At 42.4% G+C, this 26464-nt stretch overlaps 1 protein-coding gene across 2 annotated transcripts in view; it reads right to left on the bottom strand.

The window, feature by feature from the left end:
- MCPH1 (microcephalin 1) overlaps window positions 1-26464 on the bottom strand; it is a 1654378-nt gene that overhangs the window by 990673 nt on the left and 637241 nt on the right. For both annotated transcript variants that reach the window (XM_078647933.1, XM_078647932.1), the window contains exon 11: window positions 23353-23515. In XM_078647933.1, coding sequence (XP_078504059.1) covers window positions 23353-23515 — 163 coding nt within the window. The remainder of the gene's footprint in view (window positions 1-23352; window positions 23516-26464) is intronic.

Raw genomic sequence — 26464 nt, 5'->3', positions numbered from 1 at the left:
CCGGTCAAAATAATAAAAAATGTCTACTCTAATCGTGGGGAAATATGTACAGAGCATTATGCAGGCAAGAACTATATACTATGAGCTCAGCTTTCGACAAAGATGCATCAAAAACAGACTTTTCACACAAAAAAACCCAGCAATGCATATGAAGGGTTACTTCTTGAAATAAAGTGCAATGGTTGAAATCAAAACATTGTGAATTTTTAGCAGCGGAATAGCAGATATGGAGCAAAAGTTTGAGAGAATGGCGACTTCTTGATACGTACATCAGGAATTAACAAGTCACAACGTTCAACATAAAACACAGTTGCAATAATTTACCAGCACCACAACATCAATACCCAAAACATTGATAATGTAACATCTGAACACTGAAATGACAAGAGAGAGCAATAAAAACTGACAGAATTGTTTTGGGGCTCTGTTGGAAAAAAACCTTAGGCAGCTCTTTATGCATGCTGCCCAATGACAAGGGGAGACTTTGCGTGAAACACAGGACTAAGTGAGCCCAATAGTCTGTCAATTTCATCTCTGGGCCAAAGTTAGCAACAATTTTGGAGATGAAGGAACAACTTCACATCCACAGGCCCTCCTTGGCCAGGCACAAGCTACAACTAGTCTCCAAGATCCACATTTTCCCTATCATTTGAATTAGACTCTATGTCACATCAAGGGGTCATGCATTCCTTCTGTGTCACTCCCAGTGGTCCAAGCAAATAACACCTCTCACTTCTTTCAGATACTACCTGTGTTAAGAAACCGGCAGTAATGAGAAAACACTTTAGACTAAAAAATAAGATCATGGTGTTGGCCCTATATCACACCCAGGGCCTTTATGTGCCTTCTGTGTTACACCCAGTGGTACAAGCAGTGAGGCCTCAACCCTGTATCACACTCAGGGGTCAAACATACTGACTGTGTCACGCCCAGTGGTCCAAACGAAAAACAACCTACACCTTTCCTAGCTTGTTTGCTGTCGAAGAAAAGTGACCTCCACAGGATCGCCTCAGAGGCAGCCTTGCGACTATTCAGTTCGGACACATGAAGTGGGCAATATGTCAGATTCCTGTTAGTGGCAGGGCACTCAGGTTACATTTTTTCTGCTTCTTCCTAATTTGCTATATGCCAAATGCTGGGGCTAAGGTTCAGAAGTAGTCTCCTACCCACTGACGGCGGTTTCAGGGTAGACCTCTGCCCCGCAGATTCAGTATAACTTTCAATCAATTGCACAGTCTGCTCATCTGCCTTGCTGAGCAGATGTGAATCTGCTCTGGTGGGGTCTTTTTCCTTCAGCTGCAGTCGGCTTGAAGAACCAATCTAGTCTATCTGGTTCACCAAAATGTTGCTGGAATATGAATTCACCTTGAAAAACAAAAAGACAAGAGGAGTTTGGCAAAACAGGAACAGTTGGTTTAATTAAACGCTTCAGTCGGGAGAAAGTCACCAGACCAGTTTCGGTGGATGTTTCCCAGTCAAAGCGTTTAATTACTCTAACTGTTCATTTTTTGCCAAACACATCTTATCTTTTGTTTTTTTCAAGGTAAATTTATACTCAAGCTGCAGGTATCGAAGATATTGAGTACCCATCAGTTTACATTGCTCATGGCGTTCGGAGAATAGGATCATCTTGCCATCTTACCACACATCCCCAATTTTGGATATACCCAGCCGGTCCCATTTCAATGCACCTTAATGACTCGCAGGTCCTTCTAGATATCGGAATCCTATAGTGCTGTTTCCAGTGTCCTTTGACCTTCCAACCCAGAGAGTCTGTCGTACACTTTCATGTTCTTATGAGCACTAATGTTGGAGGAGGAAGTTGTGGCAGCCTCTGCCCCCAATAGAGGCATCATATGTAGCCCCCCGGCTCTATCGATCTCCGGATTGCCATCAGTGATGGCAGACCGGAGATCTGCTCGCTGCCGCCCATATGCCGGCCATGCTCAGGGTGCGGTGGCATGACCATTTTGGATACTGCGGTGGTCTAGGGGCATCGAGCCACAGACGAGCATGGCTGCACCACATGTCTTTTATTTTGCTCCACAGGTATGTTATCGAGGTTCCTGGGGGCCCCCCTCTAGGTCAGTCACCTCCAATTTGGGCTCCAGGACCTCAGGAGAAACCTTCCACTCCACAGGGCTTGGCGCCAGAGTTCAGGTTTAGGATGAGCATAGGAAGCACGCATGCGCTGTCTTTTGACATGCTGTATCTCCTCTGTGGGCGTTTGGCACGCCCATCGATTTCCATTTGTTATTTTGTGTGCTGTTCTGAAATGCGGGATTTTGATTGGTGCATTGGTTGTAATTATTCCGCCTTTGTGAGCTTCGTTCCTTTCCAAGGGACTGGCCCTTTACACGTAATCCTCCCCTCCCGTCTACTCGTATTAGTTTTGGCACTATTTGTTCTCCCTGTTTTCTTTTGCTTTCACAGTGGCATGGGAAGGCTCTCCTCAGGCACAGCTGCCCCCCGTACCTTTCCATTTTGAGCACAAGTCAAAATTGGCCAGTATATCTTGTCACTCGCCTGCCCAGTAATAGTGTTTTGTCATGTACACTAATGTTTTCACTTTTATATTTCCCGTATGTCTTTTTATCAAGGTAGCAGCAGTTATTTCCATGCAGCATCGAGGAAACTGCCATTTAGAGGTCAGGTGCCTTTGTCCACACTCTGTGCGGCATTTTTATTAATCGCGCGCAGGTTAATTAATATGCAAATCTAGATAAATTGCTTTCTGTAAATTATGCCTGCCCCAGATCAGCACCTCCTGCAGTTAGGTACGTTTATGGCTCTAGGGGAGGGAGTGTGTGTATTCTGGAGGCATTAACACAAAATGTAAGCCTCTTCCTGAAATGAAACACCTTGTTCGTCGTTACTAAGAATGAACCCTTCTGGAGAATTCTAGCTTCTACTGCAACAGCCCGTCATAGCCAGGGCTAGGGCCCAGGAACCGCAGCAAACGGCACAGATTTCCGAACCTACAGGAGTCTGGCATTTTCCACGTAGGTCAGAAGCTTAAAAACGTTTTATGTAGCTTACCCATTCAGCATGCGCAGCTTTTGTTTCATCAGCATGTTACTTTCATTGACTTGTTTTGCCTGTTATTGATTTCCCCTCCCACAAACCGTTTCTCTGTGTGCGGTCTCCTTCACCTCAAAGCCTGAACCCATTCTCGTTCTTCTGTCTATCTCATTTCTGGTGGACACCGGATCTCTTATCAGCCCACCATCTAACACTGGCCCCAGGTGATTAAAGGAAGTAATCGGAACACTTAGTTTTAATTTGATATAGTTCTACCTCTATTTAAAACAATTTTCACCTGTTCCAGTACTTTTCTTAACTTTACATTAGATTTTGGAGTTTCACTTCTAATGGGCTTTCAGGCATCTACATCTATGTTGCATACCTTCCCTGCAGGTAATATTTGCACTGCTTCTTTTGTCGCCATAAGCCAAGCCAGTACAAACAGTTGCTTGGTTTGTAGACCGAGCCTCATGACCAGCACTCGCTTTAAAGCCCCCAAAAAGAAATTACTTCAATACACTGCACTCAGTATTAATCTCAGCATAAATCAAGTAGCGATGTACAGTGCAGTAAGCCCTCATGTACAACTGTAGTTACTGGACAGACCCTTTGTCTACCGTACAATTATGTGCCACGCAATCTAGTTTAAAAACTTTAAAACAGTACAAATTTAGTACTTTTATGGGTCTGCATAATTACAAACACACGGTTTAACGCATGACTCCAATGAATAGTAGTTATTAGAACAACTGCCACTAGATTATCCCTTCCAGTTTGTTATTTCATTTCTTTTTTTAATCCCACATCGAGCTTTGTTTATAAAGGGGCAAGACTAAGGCCGTGCTTTCTTTAACCTCTGTAATATGGGGTGGCATTCATCAAAAGGTATACTGTTGCCAGCAGCAAAACTTGCATCAAGAAATAGTTGACCACTTTCCAGTGTATGATAATATACCTTGCATCTTCAAGTAATATGAGAGTGATTAACAAAGCATAACAGTGCACAACTCTGTGTACTACTGTCAAAGCTTCTTGGTTAAAGAAATAAACGTACACTCACAAACTTGAAACCGCAAGCCAGACAAGCACACCACTGTGTGATTGTGACGCATGTCCCCACAAGACAATCTCCCAAAAAAAGAGTCCAAAATTGTGAGTATTATAACTCAAACGGTGTGCATCTCCACTTCATCCGCCGTCTCCAAGGAGCAGTCTCTAAGACCAATATCACCTTAACACCAAAGTGGAATGCAGCACCAGCATCAGAAAAATAATTTTGTCCATCCAATGGAGATATTATACAAATTGTTCTTTTATTCTTCTTGGTCACAAAACAACAGCAGACGAGCTTCGTCCAACAGGTGTGGACTTCATCAGGGCTTAAAACATAGAGAGAGTCTGCAAGGGTAGTGTGTCTTGATATAAAAACAGAACAGTATTTTTAGCCTGTAAAGGTTCTCAGATGCAACTGTACCCTTCTGGATCCAGGGACACTTTAAAAATAAAGAGGCTTCTGTGCCATAGTGAGTAGCGGCGAAGGACATCCAGAGTTCCGTCCTCTCAAAAACTCTGAACGTCCTTCGCCGCTACTCACTATGGCACAGAAGCCACTTTATTTTTAACCTGTCCCTGGATCCAGGAGGGTACAGTTGCATCTGAGAACGTGTACAGGCCACAAATACTCTTCTATATGTATATAAAGACCCACCACCGTTGAAGACTCTATCTATATTTCAGGCCCTGATGAAGTCCACACGCGTCAGCTGTTGTTTTGTGACGAAGAAGAATAAAAGAACAATTTGTATAATATCTACATTGGATGGACAAAATAAATGCACTTTAAACACCCAAAGATACAGATCTGGAGCTTAGCTCCTAGCGATTTGTTTTTTTCATCACCAAATGGCAAAGCTACCCACAGTTTCACGCTACACAACTCAAGTTCACACATTTCCAATATTCACCACATAATTCAACACCAAACCACATAATACAAGTCAAAAACACAATTACACAACTCACCACATACGTCCTGTCATTACCTCAGAATTCCACACCATGCCACAAAATTCAACATCACACCACATAATTAAGTAAACTCCACTACATAACACTCCACAACACAGAATACCATTCCACATAGTTACACAACATAACACACAACCCCACTCTACATAATTTCACTCCACTCAATAGTGCATAATTATTATCCACATATTTCTACTGCACACAATGTCACATAATTCCACTACACAAATCCACTCCACACTACACAATTCCATGCCACAGAATTCCAATCCAACCCACATAATTCCACCACACTCCGCATACATGGACTCCATAACACATAGGTAAAAAACAGTCATTTAAAACACCACTAGCTCTAACTCAAGCAAATGCGAAACCTATTGTATTTCCAATGCTTGTTTCATAGGGTTGTTCAGTTGTACATATTGTCTACTTGGTTATACATAAGGTAACAACAATGTTTATAACACTTTTTCATTATAACTTTTCAACATGCTGCACAGCAGCCACAATGCTCTATAACATAGCTTAAAGCCATTAGCTCTGGCTTAACACTTATAATTTATGCCAATTCTCATTAATTATGAGGCATATACATGCCAGAAAAAAAAATCAAATAACCTCACCAATTTATCATGGTTAGACCTACTGGCTTTGCCAATGCTTGTAGTCCCGCTTTCACCCTAGGCCAAGCTAAAGCAGCAAGTATACACGTTTCCAAATAAATATTTACATTTTCTTTAAAATAATCACGTCAGAATATAAACGTTTATTAAACATGCCTTAAACGGCACTCAAGGATATTCAAAAATCAGAGACATAATTAACATGCATTCTTGGTAATGTTGGTGTTGTAAATGAGAGGTGCGAAATTCGTGTAATTTGCTTTTGGGTAATTATGCAAAATTATGGCACAATTACACCTAATTACGCAAAATGAAATACTATCATTTTTGTGCTATATTTTAGCACAAAATGCATCCTCATACCAATTTTGGCATGAATTTAAACAAAATCACTGCAAACAACAGCTGCATGTGCTCTGCTGTTCCTGTGCATTTGCAGTCAATTTTAACCACAAAATACACCATTTGTGGTAATTGTTTACCGTGAATGGTGCATAATTATGCAGAGTAATTAATTTCAATTTCGCTTAGGCCCAGTTTTAAAGTGGTCATTATCTAGTGAAAGAGTGCTTTGATTCTGATGTTGATGTTTCAGGTCTGTTTTGTGTCTAAATCATAATAGAGGTTTTCAGGTTATTGTTACAAAAGACACTGAATAAAATACAAAAATACGTCTTGTTGGGTTTTGGTTCAGCTTAATAAAAAAGTAGTCAGGACCAGGCTATTCTTCCGAGTTAAGAGTTAATGAGTTATGTACTATCCACACACAGCTGTTAACAGGCTTACTGTGGTCTGGAAGGGGAAGGCGATTCCATACGGTTACAATTTGCACAATGGGACAGTCTGAAGTTGTTGTAATTCTTGGTCTAACATTATATAATTCAAGTGCGGTAGAAATGGATTTGACAAGAAGAACCCCAGGGGCAAGGGTAAGCAAGATGATCGGATACGTCTAGGTAGAGCTGGTAGATGCCGTGAATGAGTACCGCAAAATCAAGTCACAGAAGGCATCAAGATGGCAAGGCCTAGGTTGAGAGAACCATGAATATTAGCGAACAAGACTATTTCTTTGGAGGAAGATGCTACCTAGTTGTAAGCATCTCATAGGGCATATCACAATATACCATATACCCAGGTAGTTTATTTTTTGATTTTTTTTTACCAGTTTCAGAATGAAAACAATATATTGTTCCAGATCCAGTTCCATGATAGTTAAAAGAATACAGTACATGTTACATAGTTTGTGCAATGTATGACATTCAGTACCACAAAAAGTTAGATAGTCTGTTCAATCGGAGTTACATTCGCATATTACATTCCCTCATTTACCACAACCTTCAGTACCTGTTCCAGCGATGTAATTAAAACGCAATATGGGAAACCGTCATGTTTTCAAAATTAAAATAGCACAGATCTGTGTGCATTGTGTAGGTGGTGTTGGACCAACTGTGATATTCTCCTGCAACTAATTTTATGCTTTGCTTCTGTTACCTTAGCTACATAGAATCTTCATAGATGTTCTGTATTCTGACTTACTCCTGATTAGAATATGTTGATTTGAAATGAGGCTGTTGCATTCACCTGTTTGAGTTGGGACTTGGACGGGTTCCTCTTCTAATGGAATAAACCTGGATTTATATTCAACTTTATGGCTTTCTCATGAGCTTTTAATTGACAATAAGGAGATCTTACACTGGCGTAGTTGGCAGTTTTCCATCTCTGAGGAACTCAACTTGCCTTTCTTGAAGTGATATTGCCCTACAAACAAGGTACTGTACATTCATTCATTTGGTTTGTGGGTAGTACGGGCTAGGAGCTTTCGCCGCAGATTTAATTTGTTGTGGGCTTGCCCATTTCTAATCTTATGCTACTTCAAAATTGAGGGGCTGAGAGCGTTCGCCGCAGTTTTTAATTTGTTGTGGGCTCGCCCATTTCTAACCTTCCACTACTTCATAATTGAGGGGATGGGAGCGTTCGCTGCAGTTTCAAATTCATTGCGGGCTCGCCCATATCTTATTGCATTGCTTTTCTAAATTGAGGGGTTGGGAGCTTTCGCCGCAGATCTGGGTTTGCTGCGGGCTCACTCATATATAATTACATCACTCTTCTTAAGTGAGGGGTTGGGAGCTTTTGCCGCAGATCTGAGTTTGTTGCGGGTTCGCCCCTTCGTGTTGTTGGTGTTGTACATGGAGAAAAGATCGCTAGAATTTGGTGCGTGATTCTTACTACTGGTTTGGACTGTGTGTTTGTCATGCTGCACGCTGATTTCAGATTTGGAAAGCCTTAGGAAAGGTTTCACGGTTAGCTGGTGGCTCTTGTCGGAGCTCGCGCTTCAAGCTGGAAGTGTTGCGCTCACTTATTCAAATCAGTTGTACGGGCTGGGAGTTTTCGCCGTGTGTTATATTCGACGCGGACTCGCCTGTTCAAAGGATTTCTATTATCTCATGCAGTGTCAATCAACATGTTGACTTACTGATCTTTGTTTACTTTTTAATTGCCAACTGAATCATCAACGGTGAACTAATTTTGTTATTGGAGTCCTCACTCCTTCCACACGTCTTCATAGTTCGCGTTCTTTCCTCTAAGGATGAAGCGCACAACGTCATAGTGTAGCACGTCTCTGCGTGTGTTTTTATTTGTACTCCCCACGTTTCAACCTCGGATTGTAATTGGACTATCGTTCTAAAGGAAACAAGTAGTTTCGCGCAAGTCTCATGTTTAGTCATTTTTAGCTGTTCCCGATCTCATCTTAGCAGGAACACTACCCGGTTACAATTAAATAGAAACAGAAGTCTTTATACATGTTCTTCTATCTGTTGCACAGGTGACTTTATATGCAATTGAAGATTTCAGCATGATTTGTTCAACTACCTCACGTAATAGTCATATTTTCATATTAATTTCACTTTTTTCAAATTATTTTAATTTTTCTGTGTTTCCCTTTTACAACTGTAATGACTGTTTTGTGCTCAATATTATAGGACTACATGTGCACATTAACAATTTAAATATTTTAGAGTTTGGTAAACAAACTATATCTTTTTTATTTCTCTTCATAATGCAAAACGTCACAGCTCCTCCATTCTTCCTTATGTCACCTGGTGAACCAACAATTAAATGTAAGAAATGGAGGAAAGTTTTTGAACATTATGCTAGGGTTTGTGGTATTAGTCATTCTGCTGAACACAGAACTTCAATTCTTCTTCAAAGTCTTAGATCATGATGGGAAAAGACGTTTTTGACCATTTGCCCCATCTCAGTGATGAGGAGAGTTCTGGACTTACTGAATATGAAATTTGTGTTAAACAGCTTGATAAACACTATTTGCCCAAAATTAGCACAATACTAGAAAGGTACCAATTTGCTAAAAAGATGCAAGACGAAGGTGAAACTGTTGAGGGGTATGTCACTCAATTGAGGAAACTAGCCTCTTCTTGTAAGTTTGGGAGTTTATGTGATGAGAGGATAAGAGATCAATTCATGTTTGGGTGTAACATCAAAAAAGAAAGGGAAGAACTTTGTTTGAGAGACGAACCCTCGTTAGATGAAGTTCTTCAAGTTGCTAAAAGAGTGGAGCATTCGCTCAAGTGTGTAGACACTTTAAAAAAAGATAAACAAGTTTCAGTTCAGGTCATTAAAGAACCTGAAAAACCTACTCCTAAGTTATATTCTTCTGGAAAAACTTTAAAAAAAACCTTTTGTGTCAAAATGTTTTAGATGTGACAAAGTAGGTCATTTAGCGAACGACAGTAAATGCCCTGCTTTGAATGTGATTTGCTCCAAATGTAAAAGGAAAGGTCATCTTTCTGTTGTATGTAAAACGAAGAATAGTTCTTCTAATGCGAAATCTGTTGAAACCGAAATTTTGGAGGAAGATTTTGTCTATGGACAAATTGTGGTTCAGGTTGTGTCTCATGGAGAAGTCAAGTATTGTCCTTTTGATTTAGTTCTGGTTGAAGGTGAGTCAACAAGAGTTTTATTCGACTCAGGGGCAAAAATCACTAATATTTCTAGAAGTTGCTTTGAATCTAAACTATCTCACAAGATCCTACTTCATAAACCAGACATTCATTCCCTTGGCATATGGTGGAGAAATCATTCCCCTAAAAGGTTATTTCACCAGGGTCATTGAATATGAGGGACACTATGTTTCAGGAAAAATGTATGTTCCTTTAAAAGGGGACAGCATAATAAGCTGGTTCCACCAGGGTGATTTGGGTGTAATGTTAGACCCTAGTAGTGATTGTCCCATTAAATTGAAAGACACTGTTCAAACTATTAACATAAGCACTGACAGTTCATTAGAGCGTAAAGTTAAAGAGACATTTCCTCATGTTTTCAGGAATAATTTCGGATGTCTTAAGGATTTTTAAATAAAAATACCACTTCAGTCTAACTCGCAACCATTTTATTGTAAAGCAAGAAATGTTCCTCTAGCAGTGAGGGAGGAAATGAAAAAAAAACTGTGGAAACTTAAAGATGGAGGCATTATTGAGGAGGTAACAGCAACTAATTGGCTTTCTCCAATTGTAGCTGCCCGCAAGACTGATGGGTTTCTTTGTCTATGCGTGGACTTGAGGCAGTTAAATAAATGTGTAGTTGTGGACCGATATCCATTACCCAATATTTCTGAATTACTAACATTGTTGGATGGGGCTAAGGTGTTTAGCACCATCGACTTAACCTCAGCCTATCATCAAATTGAGTTGGATGAAGCCTCTAGGGATTTTACTTCCTTCATTACCCCATTTGGGTCCTTTAGGTTTGTTTGTATGCCCTTTGGTCTCGTATCAGCAGCAGCTATCTTTCAACGCATGATGGAAAAGACTTTGGAGGGTTGTAAGGGCTGTTGTGTTTACCAGGATGACATTCTGGTTTTTGCCAAAAGTCACGAAGATCATGAAAGGTACCTTGATGATGTATTGGGTAAGTTGGGGAATGTCAATCTCCCTATCAAGTGTGAAAAATGCAAATTTGGTACCTCGTCAATTCATTTTTTAGGCCACACTGTCTCACAATATGGTATCACTCCAAAGTCAAGTCATCATCATCATCATCATCATCATAGTAAACTTTATTTCGATTCGTGAAAAACAGAATCATAAAAGTATGAGCATGACATATTACACAATTTAAAAAGACCATACAATTAAGTTTACATACATAAGCATTATTATATTACCATAAAATGTTTTACAAGTACATTTACAAAGATCACATATATTAAAAGAAAGAATTTTAACAGTGCAAATGCAATTGATATTGTTACCAGTCCATACACTGATCCCATAGATATAGATCAACAAATATTCCATGATGATAATCAATATCGGTTTCTAATGGTGAGTGCCACTCTGATAAAACTAAGCACAGAGTTACATATTGCTGGGGTTGATAATGAGAGTAAATGTTCGTATCCCTCTTTATAATAGCGAGATCCAAAAGTTACCAAAACCGGCCTGATAAATCCATTTCTTGGATCTTTGTACAAAGAACAAAAAAGTACAAGATGGACAGTGTTTTGTGAAACTTTGTTATTACAGGCACAAGGGGGTAGACTCTCACACAACCCCACTTGCTTTGGGAAAGCAAATAAAAAGTGCAGTGTGTTAAGACGGAACCTAGTCAAATAAAAGCGCCATTGGGTATGCCTTATATATGAAAGGTATGGTTGCTGCAGCAACCTTCCCCTGTGGTATACCGCGCTCTCGCTATTTCTCAGCACACCTAGCATGGTACGTTAAGTTTCTTTAATTAATAGCTTTGTCTCACTCCCAGCGGTTTCAACATTCGAAAACATATAGCCCAAACCTATCTTGAAAAGGTTTCCTTAACATATAGTAGCCATGGTATCTTCTCAAAATACTCAAGCTTGAGACAGTCTTGTAGAATTTCCTTTGTGAGTTTCAAATCATCAGAACTCCATACCTTGCTCCATAACAGCAAGGGGGAGACGTGGATGATGTCGCTCACAAATTCAAAACCCACCTCAGTATGGCAAAGGATGTTGGAGGTACCTGATGATACACATAAAAGGCACTTTATGAACTTGTTTTCCATAGTTTGGATTTTGTTACAGGATTGCGTGCCCCACACGCCCGCCCCGTATGTTGCAACTGGGATACATTTTGCTTTATACAAAGATTTTAATTCTGCAACCGGCTTCTGGCCCAATTTGCTGGAAAAACTGAAAATGGCCTCTATGGTTTGGGTAGCCTTTTGCACACGGGCTGATATTAGAGGCTCCCAACTCAAGGTTTTGTTAAATAAGTTCCCCAGGTAATTGAAGCTATCAACTTTCACAATAATTGAGTCCTTCACCATAAGCCTGCAAGATTTAGACCATAGTGAAGGACTTTGTGAAATTGACCCTTAAATCTAACCCCTGCATAAAGGTTTCAAAAGCATTTAAACAAGTTTGCATGCTATTAGCAGTTAGGGTCATTAGGACTGTGTCATCTGCATAAGATAACATCAGTATCCGTTTACGATTAACCTTGGAAAATCTACACAGCTTTCCAGCAGAAAAGCTTCCACACCAGGAACAAAAAAGGGGCCAGTATACACCCCTGGCGAACACCCTCAGTCGATGGAATGGACTTTGTCTTCTCCCCGGCAGGGCCAAATCTAATCCTTACTGTTGTGGCAGCATGTAGTCTACGAAGGAGGGTGACCAATGGCTCTTCAAACCCCATAGACTCCATCATTTGCCAAAGTTTATTTCTACATACGGTATCAAAGGCACTGGATAAGTCCATGAAGGCCAAGTGGATACAACCACGCTTGGCCCTCATGTACTTAGCCATGATTAGTGCCCAATTTAGGCACTGCTCAGTAGTGCCTTTTCCTCGCCTAAACCCGTATTGGGATTCAACAATAATGCCATTTGTCTCGGCAGAGTTTCCAAACGGGCCAGAATCACCCTACCCATTAGTTTACAAGACGCATCTATTAGCGATATTGGTCTGTAACAACAGGGGTCACGTTTATTGCCCTTTTTAAATATCGGGACCACTACCGCCTCATGCCATGAAGTCGGAATACGACCTACCACAACTGCTTTAAACAAAAGTAATAAGAGTGGTGCCCACACCTCTGTGTTATGTTTAAAAAGGTCCAAAGGCACTGTATCCGGCCCTGGAGTTTTAAAGAGGTGCCCTTTCTTAATGCAGCCTCTACCTCAGAAAGAGTCAGTGAGAGGCTAAGCGTATTTGCTGACTCCAACTTGAGGTTGCAAATCCCTTCATTACTGATTGCGAGGGGGGCCCCTTTTGGATTAAAAATATTCCCGTAATGTACTTCCCAAATATCCCCTGGGATGTGCATCTGTAGGGTATCCTTTTCTTCACTTCTTAAAAAAGGGCGATTTATTACCTCCCAAAAAATTCGGCTGTCCTTTAGTTCTGAGGCTTTGCCTAAATCATCCCATGCCTTTCTTTTTAAATCTGTTTTACGCTTAATAATGGCGTCTCTATATATTTTCCTTGCCCTTCTAACCAAATCCCTATCCCGTGGCACTTGACGTAATGCCTTTGTTAGGCTAGATTGCGCTCTGGAACATTCTGCATCAAACCATTTACAGGTATTTCCCTTTTTTCCTCCCACAGGTTTTAAGAGGTGGGAAGCCCATTATCTAGAAGAGCCTCGAAGTTATCGATTATTACCTCTGGCTCGTTTGAAGGGGTTAAGCAAGCATCTAACCTTTGTTTGTTTGTCTTAAAAATCTCCACCTCTAAATGACTTGCATCTACCTTGTCCCACTTTAAGGTAACCCCCTGATTCTGACTAAATTTGATCGGGTGCTCCACAATCTGACTCCCCAGATCAGTGCAGTGGTGTCCGCCAGCCACTTCCAACTCAGGAAACTCCGGAAAATATCCCGCCTTCTTACCACCGAAGCGCTCACGTTAGCACTCCTGGCGTTAGTGATCAGTCGACTCGACTATGCTAACGCGCTGTACGTCGGCATCCCTGAGTACCAACAGAGAAGACTCCAGCTGATACAAAATCAGGCTGCTCGCCTGATTTTCCACCAGCCAAAAGATCAGCATGTCCGTCCACTCTTAAAGAGTCTTCACTGGCTGCCGGTATCCGCCCGCTGCAAATTTAAGCTAGGCTGAACTATCTTTAAATCTCTTTCTGGTCTTGGTCCCTCTTTTATTTCCTCCCTCCTCCATTCTTACACCCCGTCCCGCAACTTACGTTCATCCCAAACGGCCCTGCTATCCGTCCCCAGGTTCAAGAGGAAAAAACACGGGGGCCTGAGGTTTTCTCTTCTGGCCCCATCCCTCTGGAACTCCCTTCCACTTTCCCTCAGACTTGCACCTTCATACTCTGGTTTCAGATCACTTCTTAAAACCTTCCTCTTCACTATCTCATATCCTTAGATCCTGTTTCTTTCTCACTTCTTTTCACCACGCCCCAGCACAGCGCCAAGAAACCTAATGGTGTTAGCCGCGCTCTATAAATTTTTTTCAAATCAAATCAAATCAAAATCTTAAAGGCGGGACGCAGACTCAAAATTAGTGGATTGTGGTCACTTGCTAGATTTGCCTCAATCTGGAAATCATTAATAAGATGGATATATTTTCTAGAGACCCAGGCAAAATTAATCACACTCGTCTGACCTCCCGTGCCATGGAAGGTAGGGATACTCAAGGGTCTTGAGAAATTAGACATATCCAGGGGACAAAGATCATTAATTATTATAATATTGTTTCAAGCCTCTACTTGTTTTGAGTGCTTAAAGTGTGCAGATGGCTGATCATTTAGGTCTACTAGGCCACAGGCTCTTAAACCACTAAATGTACACAAACTACAATTAAAATCACCTACCCACATAATAAAAAGAGGAAATATAGTATTAATTACTCTAGCAATCTCGTCCTGTAATTTTTGTATGACCACTGTAAGTTGGGAATCGAATATATTATAGTACCAATTAATTAAAAGCAAAGGCACCAGAAATAGGTCCATAATCACAAGCAATTGGTACCAGGGAGATTCCGCCAGTGTAACAGTTTTTATCCTAGCATGCTTTACAGAAATAGCTGTCATGAGACCACCCTTGGCTCTTCCAGCATGTCAGGGTTCAGCAGGAACATTAAAAGATTGATATCCATCCAGACCAAGGGCCCCTCTGCTCCATGTCTCCTGGAGACAAATTTTATCAAAGGATTCGACAAATGTTAGCCAAACCGGATCCTCTAACCTCCGTGAGAGACCAGCTATGTTCCATGAGATCAGGCGGAAGGGATAACCCTCCGCCAGACTCTCTACCTCCCCCAAATCCGTCGTAGCTTGCGACTGAAGTGCGTCATTCACACTCGGGATTGCTAACATTAGACTAATGTCTACATCCAGTGGGACAGATTCTACCTGTCTGGTAATAGCTCTCTCGCCCTGTGTTGAAATACAATCAGTTTGTGCCCGATCCCCTTTCCGACGTCCAGTTAGCGTTGGTGGTCAATCCACCATTTCCAGACAGCTGTACCTGTTCATAATTGGGATTCCTCTCCAGGTGTCCCTGGGAAATGGTTCTTTGGTAAGATATCTGATGGAATTTCCACCCCATTCCTTCCTGGTAGGGTATCTGATGGAATTACCTCCCCAATCCTCCCACTCTCTTCCTAGCCCTCGGTGGCCTACTCTATTCCAGTTCTCTTCGTTGGATAAGTCATTGCGGATCCCAGGGGGATAGAAAAAGGAGAGTCATTTTGTATCTATGCCTTCGTTCTTATCTCGGGGGCCCCATGAACAGATATAATTCACTGTACGAGGATCCTTAAAATTAACTAATATACAGTCGCCTTGGATTGACTTCTTTCCATGTCCCACCCAGGGAACTCTACGAACCATTAAGATCTGACTCGACCAGTAGGGTGGTAATGGTCGGTTCTTATTAAGCCAATAATGTACCTTGTTCTTAAGTGCCCAGGTAGGTTCCTTTGTGGTGTTTAGCAGCTCCGGCACGCCAGTCATCACTACCACAAAGGGACTAGCCTCGGGAGGGAGGTTAGCAGGGAGTCTGCTATTAGAAGCTCCCCTATAGGAATCCCTATTGGCATCTCTCGGGGGTACTTTGGGTGTATTACTGGCCACCCTGACCTGCACAGCCGGTTCTTTGGGTTTATCAGTGGTTTTCTTCTCTACTGCTGCAGGGGTTTTTGATATTATATTTTGCCCTGCTGCCACTGATTTTGTTACTTGTGGAACCACTGTTTTATCGGTAAATAATTTATTTCCCCCAATCTTTGGTATCCCAGGAGTTAATGGGTTTTTTCTTTTGGAAAGGGTAATTAATTCAGCTAGATGTTTTTCAATATGCTGTAATCTAGTTTCTAGTGGGGAGAGATAAGATTTAAGGAACTCTCCCAATTTTATTAGGAATTGATTATCTACCACTTTGTCTTTTGCTCCCCCTACCGTAATAGTGAAAACATCAGTCCTTTCATTACCCAAAAGCGTATTTATAACAGGATTTGGTAAGTCATTTTTTCTATTCCCCCCCCCCCTTCTGGGCGATATGGTTTGAATTCTCCGAAACACAAATTCTGCAGCACACTTATAGGCACATTAAAGTTAAAGCGATGTCCCAATGGACATAAAATACAATGTTCAAGGGCGAAGAAGTGGTCCACAAAAGTATCGATTCTTCTTTTATTGGTCATACATGAGCCAGCCGACACGTGTTTCTACAGCCCTGAGGAGTCGCGGAAACAGTGTGGTTTCTTGCGACGAAACACGTATTTTATGTCCATTGGGACATCGGTTTAACTTTAATGTGCCTATAAGTGTGCTGCAGAATTTGTGTTTCGTTTACTTGGTGTGTCCCCAAAACACACCTTGAGGGGTTACAGGGCCTTGCCTCTCATCTGCACGCACCTTCTGTCTTAAGCATCCAACTGTGCGTTAACCTAGCAGTGCGCCCAGAATTTCCCTCACATCTAAAACCCTGTTTCTTTTAGTTGGTTTGAATTCTCCACCTGGTGTTTGCCTAGCTCCTGTGTCCTCTTATCCCTTTTGGTTTTCCGTTTATCCCTTTTTTTCCTTACAGCACCCTTCCTCTTTCCTCTCAGCTGTCTTGTTACCTCTGGTGTAGTGTGCAAGGATAAATCTGGAGTTCTTTCCAGTTCTAGACTAATTTGGGAGTCAGACAGAAGTTCTGAGGCCGATAAGTCCACCACATTTGGTAGGCTATGCACATCAGCGCGAACTTCTGTCGAGGGGGGTTTCCTAGTCTGCTCAGGGGTTCTTACAGTCGCAAGGTGGCCCAAGGAAGATCATTTTGAGAGCAAATGCTAAGTCTTGGGATACTCTACGTTCCAGGTCGACAATACCCTGGTCTATAAAAGAGTTCGCCCTTATGAGGAAATTGTCTATAGGACCTACTATCTGACGCCCTTCTGCTGCAGTTTTACTCCTACTTCCTCGTGTAGTCATAATTCTACAATAAGGATATACTATCCCAAACAAACACTTGGATTAAATATAGACAAAGTTCAGAAACAATCACTACAAGTGTGAAGCATGAAGCATACACACTGTTCGTTGGGGCGTAAGATGGACAGAGTTAGGGAGGGGGCCCGGTCCGGTCTTACACGGTCTCTAACGGGCTACAACGGGCCCGGGCTTTGCCCGGGCGCGTCCGCGTGCGTCCCGTGGGCCGGAAGTGGTGGTTGAACTATGTAGAGGAGGTAGTGGGCGGGAAGAGGGTGTGGAGAGGACCAGGTGCGTCTCGTTACCTGGCACACTGGCCTTCTGGTCCTCGCAGTCCCGCCTGATGCAATATGCCCCGCTACTCCAGGTCGGCTCTCAATCAGCGTGTCCCTCTGAGTTCAGGCAAATCGCCAAAAGGATGGCAGGTAAAATCCAAAGGTTGCTCCCACAGTAACGGCTACGAGCGGCACCCCAAAGTCAAGTCTTATTGATACTATAACTCGGATGCCACCTCCGACTTGCAAAGAAGAACTAGCCAAGTTGTTTGGTATGGTTGAATACTACAACAAGTTTGTTGAAGGGTTTGCAGAGTTATCTTCTAATATGGGATGTTTGTTAAAGAAGGGTTGTGAGTTCAATTGGGATAATGCTTGTGATAAAGAATTTATTTCCATCAAGGAGAAACTTAAATTTGCCCCTGTGTTAACAAGTTTCAACCCTGGCAGAACTTCTGTTGTTACAACTTATGCAAGTCTAAAGGGGTTAGGGTCTGTACTCCAACAAGAAGGTGAGGATGGTATGACAACCATTATGTTCACATCACGTGGTCTAAGAGATCCTGAGTCTCGGTACTCTGTTATTGAGCGTGAGAATCTGGCCACTTTTTGAGCCATTAGAACGTTTAAGAAATTTCTGTGGGGTACCAAATTCATAGTAAAAACTGACCACAAACCTTTATGCGAGACATTTTCAAAGAAAGGTATTGATCTTATCTCAAGCAGGATTACTAAATGGGTTATTGCTTTGCAAGAGTACGACTTTGAAATTAGGTACATTCCTGGGGTTGACAATAATGTTGCAGACACCCTCTCAAGGTTGGTAAATGATTGTCAAGATGAGGTCTCCTTGGATGAGTGAGATGATCCTGAGGTTCATGTTTGCCTTGTTGATGAAGAGATTATTAGTCAAGACCAATGGAAGGTCTTATTGGCTTTGGATTATGTTTTGTCAGAGGTTATTTCGCTAATTCATAGGGGTTGGCAGAGTAAAAGAAATTGCTCTAGTGAGGCTTCCAAATTTTGGAGTGTCAAGGATGAGTTAGCAATTTGTGATGTATGCTGTTACGTGGTACTAGGCTTGTGCCTCTAACTTAACTTTGTGGAAAATTGATTGGCTTTGCACATAAGTCACACTCAGGTATATCTAAAACCAAAGAGACACTACTTGCTTGTTACTGGTAGCTAGGTATGGATATACTAATTGAGAGAGTTGTCAGGGAATGTCTTGTGTGTGCTCACAGTGATAAGTCTAAAGTTGTGAGGGTTCCGCCTATTGTGATCCGAGAGCTTCCTAAGGAACCTTGGAGTGAAATTGCTTTCGACATTGTATGTCCTGTTCATCATGAGGGTCAGCAAACTTTTATATTTGTTCTTTTGGATTTATACTCTAGATGGCCTGAGATTTACTTCACATCCAATATTGAGACCTCTCAAGTTATAAAATTCTTAGAGTCTCTCATAGCTAGAGAGGGATATCCAGACTCAATTCTCACAGACAATGGATTACAACTAGTCTCAAAGGAAATTGAGTGTTTCTTGAAGAATAGAGGCATTTGCCATAAAAAGTGCTCGCTCTATCACCCAGAAACCAACGGAATGATACAAAGTTACTGCTAACTCCTTCAAAGGAAAGTTCAAACCCCTCCCCATCCTCCCCACTGAAAATGTTGAAGTCGCACTTGAAAAATTTGAAAGTGCAACTAGGGATGCGATAGACAAAATTGCCCCTATGAAGCTATTCAAACCCCGACCTGCAAAGAAACAGGAAATCTGGTTCTCGGACCATCTAAGGACGCTAAAACTAACTGCCAGGAAGTTAGAGAAGAAGTGGAGAACCTCTCATCTGGCAGAGGACAAGAATAAATATTGGGATTCACTATCCATCTACCATAAAGCCATCCGTGTAGCACGAAAAACCCATATTGCTTCACAAATCACAGCTGCAGGGAACTCACCCAGGGTCCTATATCAAATTCTTCAAACATTTGTTAAACCAACAGCATGTGAATCATCTGAGTTAGCATCACAACAGCTGTGTAATGAAATATCCCATTTTTTTACCGACAAAATAGACAAAATCTATGAGAAAATAATTAACGCTAACAAGACTGCCACTACAGATATAGTGCTTCCCCAAATAGACGCTGAACTGAAGCAGGATACTCATTCACTTGATATCTTCCCTCCTATTTCTTCCGGAAACATCCTCTCCCTGATATCGCAGATCAAAAGTGGTAGCCCAGATGATACCATCCCAGCTAGAATAATGCCCGCCCTAGCTGAACAGCTCTGCCCCATGATTGAAGAACTGGCAAATCTCTCTCTTAGCACAGGCAATGTCCCTAGAGAATGGAAACGAGCCATTGTTAGACCTATTATGAAAAACACTGCGACTCCGTGGACCGAATTAGCAAATCTTAGGCCCATCTCCCTATTACCTTTTCTAGGGAAACTGACTGAGAAGCATGTCAACCACCATCTGTCCAGCTATATCGAACTTGCTGGGGGCCTGGACTACTCTCAGTCAGGTTTCAGACCTAAACATAGCACTGAGTCCACCCTTCTGTCAGTCACTGATGACTTGCACATGTACCAGGACAAAGGCTTCTCAGTGATCTTGGTTCTTTTAGACCTGTCAGCAGCGTTCGACACCGTGTCACATTCCATCCTGACTGAGCGGTTGTCGAACGCTGGTATCAAGAACAAAGCCCTTGCCTGGTTAGGGAGTTTCTTATCCGATCGCACCCAGAGTGTCACCATGGGTGCATATCGTTCAGCGGAGGTGGAGATATCAAAAGGGGTGCCACAGGGCTCCTGTCTAAGCCCGACCCTTTTTAACATTTATGTGGCACCCCTGGCTAGAGTGATGCGCAAGTATGGTTTCATCCCAGTATCTTATGCTGATGATACACAGCTCCTCTTCCCCTTCAAAACCCTCTCCGCTGAAGTAAAAAACTCCTTCTCATCAGCTATGAAGGCAGTGGCACACTGGATGTCCTCCAACTGCCTTCAGTGCAACGTCAGCAAGACTGAGGTCATGCTGTTTGGAGAAGCCAGGATGCTATGGGCCCCGGATTGGTGGCCACAGGACCTGGGAGCAGCCCCCGAACCCAAACAGATAGTGAAAAACCTAGGAGTCCGTTTGGATCAAGAACTATCACTAAAACAACACATTAACTACATCTCGGGTTCTTGTTTCCACACCATCAGCCTGTTGCGTAAGGTTTTCCCTCTGCTGCCGGATTCCTTTAGGAGAACGCTAGTTCAGGCACTTGTTCTAAGTCGGATCGACTACTGTAATGGCCTGCTGCTTTCTGCCAATGAAGGCGTGTTGGCTAAGCTCCAGGTCATTCAGAACACGGCGGCCCGCCTAGTTCTTAATGCTCCGCCGAGAACTCCATCTAAACCCCTTCTTGAGCAACTGCACTGGCTCTCAATCCGGCAAAGAACGAAATTTAAAATATGTTGCCTGATCCACAAATGTCTACATGGACAAGGGCCCGCATATCTTGAAAACAAATTTATTCCCTACATTCCAACCCGACCACTAAGGTCAAGCAATAATCTGCTCCTAGTGGTGCCCCGTGCCAGGAAAGCGAGGCATGGGAATAAAGCGTTATCAATTGTAGGACCCACATTATGGAACAGACTCCCTCTGTCCCTGAGACAGTGTACCGAACATTTAAAATTCAGAAGACAATTGAAAACCGTTCTGTTTAAAAATGAGATCTAACTTCTGCTCTAATTACACCTCCTGTTTAACCGGCACCAAAAGCGCAGAGATACTCCATCTGGAGTCGATTCAAGCGCTAAAAAAACCAGCAAATAAATAAATAAATAAATAGAAAGATGTAATAGAATGTTAAAGGAATCAATCTCATGGGCCAAGTCTTTTGGTCTTAATTGGAAGCAAGGAGTTCTTAAGAAAATTGAGACTTATAGATTGACTCCGCACACATCTACTGGAAAATCTCCTTTCTTTCTTTTCAAAGGAAGAGATCCTAGTGCCTATGTCGAGCCTTCTTGGGTGAGAGATGTGGGTGAGTCTCTCTCTAAGTCTTTTTTACAAGAAGAGAAGCGTGAGTGTCAAAAGAGAAAAGCATCTTTTGAGTGCAGAAAGTCAACAAAGAATACAGTAGTGAGAGTTGGTGATTTTGTAGTTATCAAACTTCCTGGTTCTAAGGTTACATTTTCGAAACCTATAAAAGTTAATAAGGTGTTCAAAAATGCTGTGAGGACCCAAGATCATAGGATGTGGAACCTTAATAGGGTTTCTGTGTTTTCGGGTCCCCTGAACTTAGAATTACCTACTGTTTCAAAGAGGAGTAATGATGCTGTTTTGGGTACTTTGCGCACATCCTCTAAAACTACAAAAAAAAAACATGTATTTGAATGATTATATAGCTTGATCTTTTGCTTTGTTATTTTGGGGGGAAGATATGTGATATTCTCCTGCCACTCATTTTATGCTTTGCTTCTGTTACCTTAGCTACATAGAATTTTCATAGATGTTCTGTATTCTGACTTACTCCTGATTAGAATGTGTTGATTTGAAATTAGGCTGTTGCATTCACCTGTTTGAGTTGGGACTTGGATGGGTTCCTCTTCTAATGGAATAAACCTGGATTTATATTCAACTTTATGGCTTTCTCATGATCTTTTAATTGACAATAAGGAGATCTTACACCAACCAATGCCTGCAGGTACCAGTCCGGCGTCAAGCCATGCGGCAGGGTGAGAATATGACATTTTGCCATGTAATATACCCTGGGAGTTTGTGGCCCTTTGTCCTAGGAAAATGGTCTGGGATGCAGTCCTAAGTAATTACCAGTGGCTGAGATTAATCCAAGCATTCCATCCATCACTTTTTTGTAAATTTTAGTGTGTCGCCCGAAGTGGGGTGGTGACGCCCAGACATTGGTCACATGGTCACTGTGTCACTAGAATCAAGCTATACCTGGTTGATGAGTCCTAACTAGGGGGAAAACGGTCCTGGGTTGCTTGTGATCCAGTTCAGGGAAGATCTGGCCTGACATTTCAGGCTGGACTGTTCCCATGAGGCACAGGTTGAAGACTGATTCTCATATGGCTGGGTCTAAGCTGAGGTGGCATGGCGTGCAAAGTAACAATAGACTGGGATGTGCTCTGAGTACCTACCAGATAAATTCAAGAATTCCGTCCATTACTTTTTTGTATACTTCAGTAAAATGGCTAGCATGGAAAGCCGATGTGCATGATGGCCATCAGTCTTTCTAGTTGTTCATCAGGGAGGGTATTCCATAGTTAGAGGCTAGGAGTGCCAGAGATATGCTGCTGAAACCACCCATCTATGGAAAGAAGAAAACGTATGACAGAGCTTTCTCCGGAGCAGCCCCCAGAATCTGGAATTCACTCTCTCCAAACATCAGAAAAATTCCAAACATAGCAACATTCAAAAAGGAAGCGAAGAGCTTCCTAATGAGCAAGTTCCTTCCATAAGACTAGACTACCCTTTAACACTGAATTCCAAACATCGATCATGAACCAGTCTTGTGATAAAACCCACAGAAAGCTCCTCAGAACCATGTACACAAAATACTGTTGTTCAGCTGAAACGGATAAGAATATCTCGTACTGGAATATTACTTGCTGAATCAGATAAGAATGTCTTGTACAGGAATATGAATACTTATATAGGAAGGCTGACGTGTGTTGAAAATGATAAGAAAATATTGTACAGGAAATGTTTTATAAGGCCAATCGAAATGTATCACTAATGTTCAATATGCACCTGTGAAGCGCTCTGATACCCAAGGTTCTAGTCCGCGCTATACAAACCTCTATAAATAAATAAAATAAAAATACATGTAGTAATTTACCTCCAAACCTTTCAAATCTGCCTCGAAGAGTGACACGCTTTTTTAGGAATACATTAACAAATGGCATGAATACTGATAGGCATATATTAAAATACTTACCCATTCAAAGGAAACAATCCAGCAGCCACGGGCAATCCCCAACATTATATTCATGGTGCGGCGCGGGTTCCCAACTACAACATGGGTGGTTGTTTCACACACATTGTCCGAAAAGAAAAACCCACCAAATGTGTCCACCACTTGGATTACAGTTTGCTGCTTTCTGCCAAGACAAAAGATAAAGAAAGGCATCTAAAATCAGCCAAGCGAGCAGTTTTCTAGAGGTAAGTTTATCCACTTAGTCTGAAAAGAAAGAATCGCTGCACATCTACACCTTGACAAGTGTAAAATTCGGACATTACACTCATCAAAAGGTAACAAGACGGATGTAAACTGTAAGCTGTAAACACTTTCTATGAGAACAATTCATGCAGAGATGATTTTTGAACACTGGTACAAAATATTCTTCTAATTTGACGTGCCTAGGTATTTTCATAACTCACTAAAATCTAGGCTTTTAATGAGATACAACAGATATGCATACTTAAAAGGGTAAATTAGTTAGATTTAACATAAAATTAGCAACCTCAAATGGCAAATGACATACTGTGAGAAATCCTATTGGTCTAGGGTGAATTCTCATATTCTCTCTTTTTGATTTTCGTACAGTCAGATGTTTTATTTCCGCACTTAGAAATTTCTCTCATTTTAAAATATGGATGCATTTTTCAGTTATATATGTGGCAGCTTGTCTACCAGCCACTGGGAGCAAGATGCCTGCTGTGTTTAAATGCAACACTTTGAAATGGGAGAAAATTCAACGAGAGTTAACTTTATGCTTATATGCATTACATAAAACTCAGAATTTTAATTTTTTCCCCATGTCAAAGTGTCTTTACAAACAGCAGGCATATTACTCCCAGTGGTCTATAGACATGGTGCCATATATATAACAGTAAAATACAGTCATTTGTTTAAATATGAGGAATTTAAAGTGAATAAACATGCTTTATAGAACATCAGGACTTAATTGGCCTAATTTAAGGTAGAAAAAAAAATTAAGACAATGTTTCATAGAAACATTTTTCTTTAATTAAAATGTCTTCCATTTAAACGTAAATTACTGTATTTGTCAGTTATAAACTATGGCACTGTACCTGCCAGCCACTAGGAGCAAGATGCCTGCTGTTTGTAAACATGACACTTTGAAAAGGGAGAAAATGAAAATAAAGGGTTAACTTAACAATTAAGTTAACTCTTCGTTTGAACTTTCTCCCATTTAAAAGAATTCAGAAATATCATTTTGTTCACATGCTCTAATATTGAGTTGAGAATTTAAGAGTTAAATACCTCAGTGTTTCAGTTCTGAACCTGTGTGACCACATGGGTCATAAATCTGAGTGGAGCTCTGCTCGTTATGAGGCTCTGCAGCCTCTTCATAATGTGAAATAAACATAGTCTTTCCTTAACTTTAAAAGGAAAGCACAACATTTATTTATTGCAGTTCTTAGTTAAAAATGAACTCATGGCTGGAAGCTACTTTGAAGGTTTCTGTGAGCTACTGGTAGCTCACGATCGACTGGTTGGAGAAACCTGGACCAGGTGATCCAGCACCTGGCCAACCCTCTTACTGTTGGTTATCCAATGGGTCTTTCTATGCGACTGAGAGGTGAAGAGAGTTAGAACTTGGTCAGATACATATAATTAACAGTGTAACCCATTTGGCTACACAATAAGAACCAGAAATCAGTAAATAAAGTCAAGACATTTTATTACAAGCTAGCGGTCAGGTTAATGTAAGTCAATCTGAATACCATGCTGTAAAGGTACAGAATGACAACTGGATAGCCAGACCTACTAAAGACATTCAGGCGCATCAGCATGAGACCTCCAAGAAGTTCAGAAGGACAAGTTACTTACCTTCGGTATTGCCATATCTGGTAGAGACATGATCTAGCTGTAGATTCCTTGCCTTTGAACTTCCAGGCGTCAGGCTGGGTACGGAAGATTTATGATATTTGTATCCATGTGCGCCAGTTGGTGGCATCGGTTGACTCCGCGTGACGTTGTAGGCGTCAAATTCGTCATCGTCAGGCGGTCCACGTCGTCTATATAGGCGCCACACTGGCGCACTGACATCAGTACTTTTCACGGCTTTCCACGCCAGAAGCGCGGAACCATAAATTAACAGACAATGGTGTGTAAAACCGCTGCTGCGTCCCCTGCGCCTGCCGCTGCGTCCCCTACGGCCCCACCCCCCTCTGCTCCCATTCGCGGTTGGAGGCCGCGTGGTGGTGAGGAGAGCGACCTTTGACCCTGTCACCAGGCAGGTCGCTCCCCCACACCACCACCCAGCCCTCCTGTGTGCCCTGAGCCACTGCTGCCTCTTATACTGGTTTGTGCCTGCTTGTTCTTTTTTCTGTGCTCTCTGTACTTGTAGTTAGAATTGTTGTTTTGTACCCCTCTGTGCCCACTTTTTCCTTCTGTATCCCGCTGTGTGCCGGCTCGTCCCCGTCCACGCTCTTTCCCGCTGCTGCATCCCCTGCGGCCACGCCCCCTCTGCTCCCATTCGCCGCCCGGCTCCCGCCTCCCAGCTGCTCCTCCCTCATATGGGGGCACGCCTAAGGTAAGCCCGTCTGCGCCCGTCCGTGCCAGGACCGCACCCAGCGGCAGGACCCATGGCCCCCGCACCCACCACGACGCACACCACGGCTACGACTCCAGCACCCTCCATCCACTTAACGCCAGATGGTCACGCACCTGCTGCCTGGCCACCCCGAAGCGCACACAAGGACCCTTCTCCTGCCGGAGCTGCAGCTTCACCAGCATCGGGCCCGCCAACCCACCCACCCACCGAAGAACCCAACTTCCTCAGATGCATCCTGCTCAACACCCACTCCGCCCGCAAACACGCCGTAGAACTCTGGGACCTACTTGACACCAACGCCCCAGACATCGCCTTCCTGACGGAGACCTGGCTGACCCCCACCTCAGCGCCAGACATCGCCATTGCCACCCCAGAAGGCTACAAGATCACCCGCAAGGACTGTACCAGCGGAATAGGTGGAGGAATTGCCATTGTCCACAGAAACACCCTCAAAATCTCGACAGACGCCAACGACACCCTCAGCACCGCCAAACACCTGCACTTCAAGATCCATACCGACCCCAA

This window comes from Lissotriton helveticus, chromosome 6 (assembly GCF_964261635.1).
Source record: "Lissotriton helveticus chromosome 6, aLisHel1.1, whole genome shotgun sequence".
NCBI classification, from domain to species: Eukaryota; Metazoa; Chordata; class Amphibia; order Caudata; family Salamandridae; genus Lissotriton; species Lissotriton helveticus.
The sequence above is the reverse complement of the archived record's forward strand: the minus strand, read 5'-3'. Positions and strand labels throughout refer to the sequence as shown.